This window comes from Tupaia chinensis, unplaced genomic scaffold (assembly GCF_000334495.1).
Source record: "Tupaia chinensis unplaced genomic scaffold, TupChi_1.0 Scaffold149922_1, whole genome shotgun sequence".
Lineage (NCBI taxonomy): Eukaryota > Metazoa > Chordata > Mammalia > Scandentia > Tupaiidae > Tupaia > Tupaia belangeri.
In genome coordinates this window covers 930,522-932,028 of record NW_006209766.1, presented here as the reverse complement: position 1 = coordinate 932,028, position 1,507 = coordinate 930,522, and the positions used below count along the sequence as shown (strand labels likewise).

Sequence of the window (1,507 nt, the reverse complement as noted above, 5' to 3'; positions counted from 1 at the left end):
CCGGAAACCAATGAGCCGGCCGGCGGGGAGGGCGCTCGCAGACCACGGCGCCCGTCTGACCACCTCCTGCTCCCGCCAAGCCGAAGACGGGCTCCAGGAGAACCAAGACTTTCCTGGAGTGATTCATCTGTTGAGAGAGGGCGGGTCCTGCCGCGCACCTGTTCCCTCCTTCTGGCTCCCCTCTCCCCCGCTGGCGATGGGCCCGCCTACGTGCGACCCGCCGGGAGGGGCTGGTCCAAGCCAAGTCCCGGCTGGGAGAGGCTGGTCGGGAGCCCTTGACTTTCCCGCTCGCATTGGGGTTCCTTTAGGCCGGTGGTTGGGGCGCCGTGGATGTTTGGTGCCTCTGGATTAGATGGCTTAAAGAACCAAGCGAATCCCTAGGAGGGGGGCCTTATCCTCCTGGAGACGCCCGAGGGGAGTCTGACCCTGGAAAAGTTGGAATTCTACTGGGAAAGTTCTTACCGCATCCCCACACCCCCGTTCCTAACTTGTGGTTTGGCCCCCGGGCATCCCTCACCCCAGGTCAGGACTCCGGAAACTCTGGCTCTTAAAGGGGCCGAGCAGAGGCGCGCGGCCAAAGACCAGTTTCCGCCTAAAGATTCCCAGGATCTAGCCACCTGCGCCCGAGGGCGGAGCGGAGCGTGCCAGGCAGGCTGCGCGGCGGCCGCGTTACTCTGCTGCCTCCTTGTGACGACAAGGGGAAGTGCCCCGGATAGTGAACTTGAGAAAAATAGCCTACTTTCCTTGGGAGAAATGTTCAAGTGCTTTGCCCATTTTAAAATTAAGTTGCTTGTATTTTGTTGAGTTATAGGAGTTATTTATATATTCTGAATATTAATCGCTTGTCAAATAGGGTTTACAAATATTTTCTCCCATTCTCTAGGCTTTTCTTCACTTTCTTGATAGAATCCTTTGATACACAAAAGTTATTAATTTGTTGAAATTGAGTTTATCTAGTGTTCTCTTTTTTTTTTTTTGAAGAGTTTTGTTTTTGGTTTTGTTGTGTGTGTGTGTGTGTGTGTGTGTGTGTGGTTTTTTGTTTGTTTGTTTGTTTTTGCTGTAGGGCGCCTACGCTAGCCAGAAAGGCACAGAGACAGAGAGACAGAAAGGAGAAATCACCCCCCGGGGGGATGGCCACACCGCAATCCCTTCTCCTCCATTCTCCTCTCGGGATCTTGGGCACGCACGCACACACGCCTGTAGTGAGTTTAAGCCACTGGGTCCAGGACTCGAACCGTAGTTGACTACATGGTAGTCCAGCAACATAGCCATTTTGCCAACTGCTGATCCCTCTAGTATTTTCTTTTGTCACCTGTGCTTTCAATGTCACATTATGCGATTGTTGCCAAATCCAATGTCATGGAGATTTCCCCATTTTTTCCTAAGAGTTTCATAGTTTTTGCTCTTATTTTTTAAAAAAAAGTTTTGGCAGAGAGTACATGTGCACACCAGGGAGAGAGAGAGAGGGAGAAAGAGAAAGTGAGAAACCATCCCTCCTTTTGGGGTT

At 51.7% G+C, this 1,507-nt stretch overlaps 1 protein-coding gene across 1 annotated transcript in view; it reads right to left on the bottom strand.

Annotated features, from left to right (window-relative positions):
* The window catches only part of LSR (lipolysis stimulated lipoprotein receptor), a 17,318-nt gene extending 16,851 nt beyond the window's left edge, over nucleotides 1–467 (bottom strand). Inside the window, 1 exon segment of the mRNA XM_006171697.3 lies at nucleotides 463–467. Coding sequence (XP_006171759.1) covers nucleotides 463–467 — 5 coding nt within the window.
* Nucleotides 468–1,507: the final 1,040 nt, after the last annotated feature.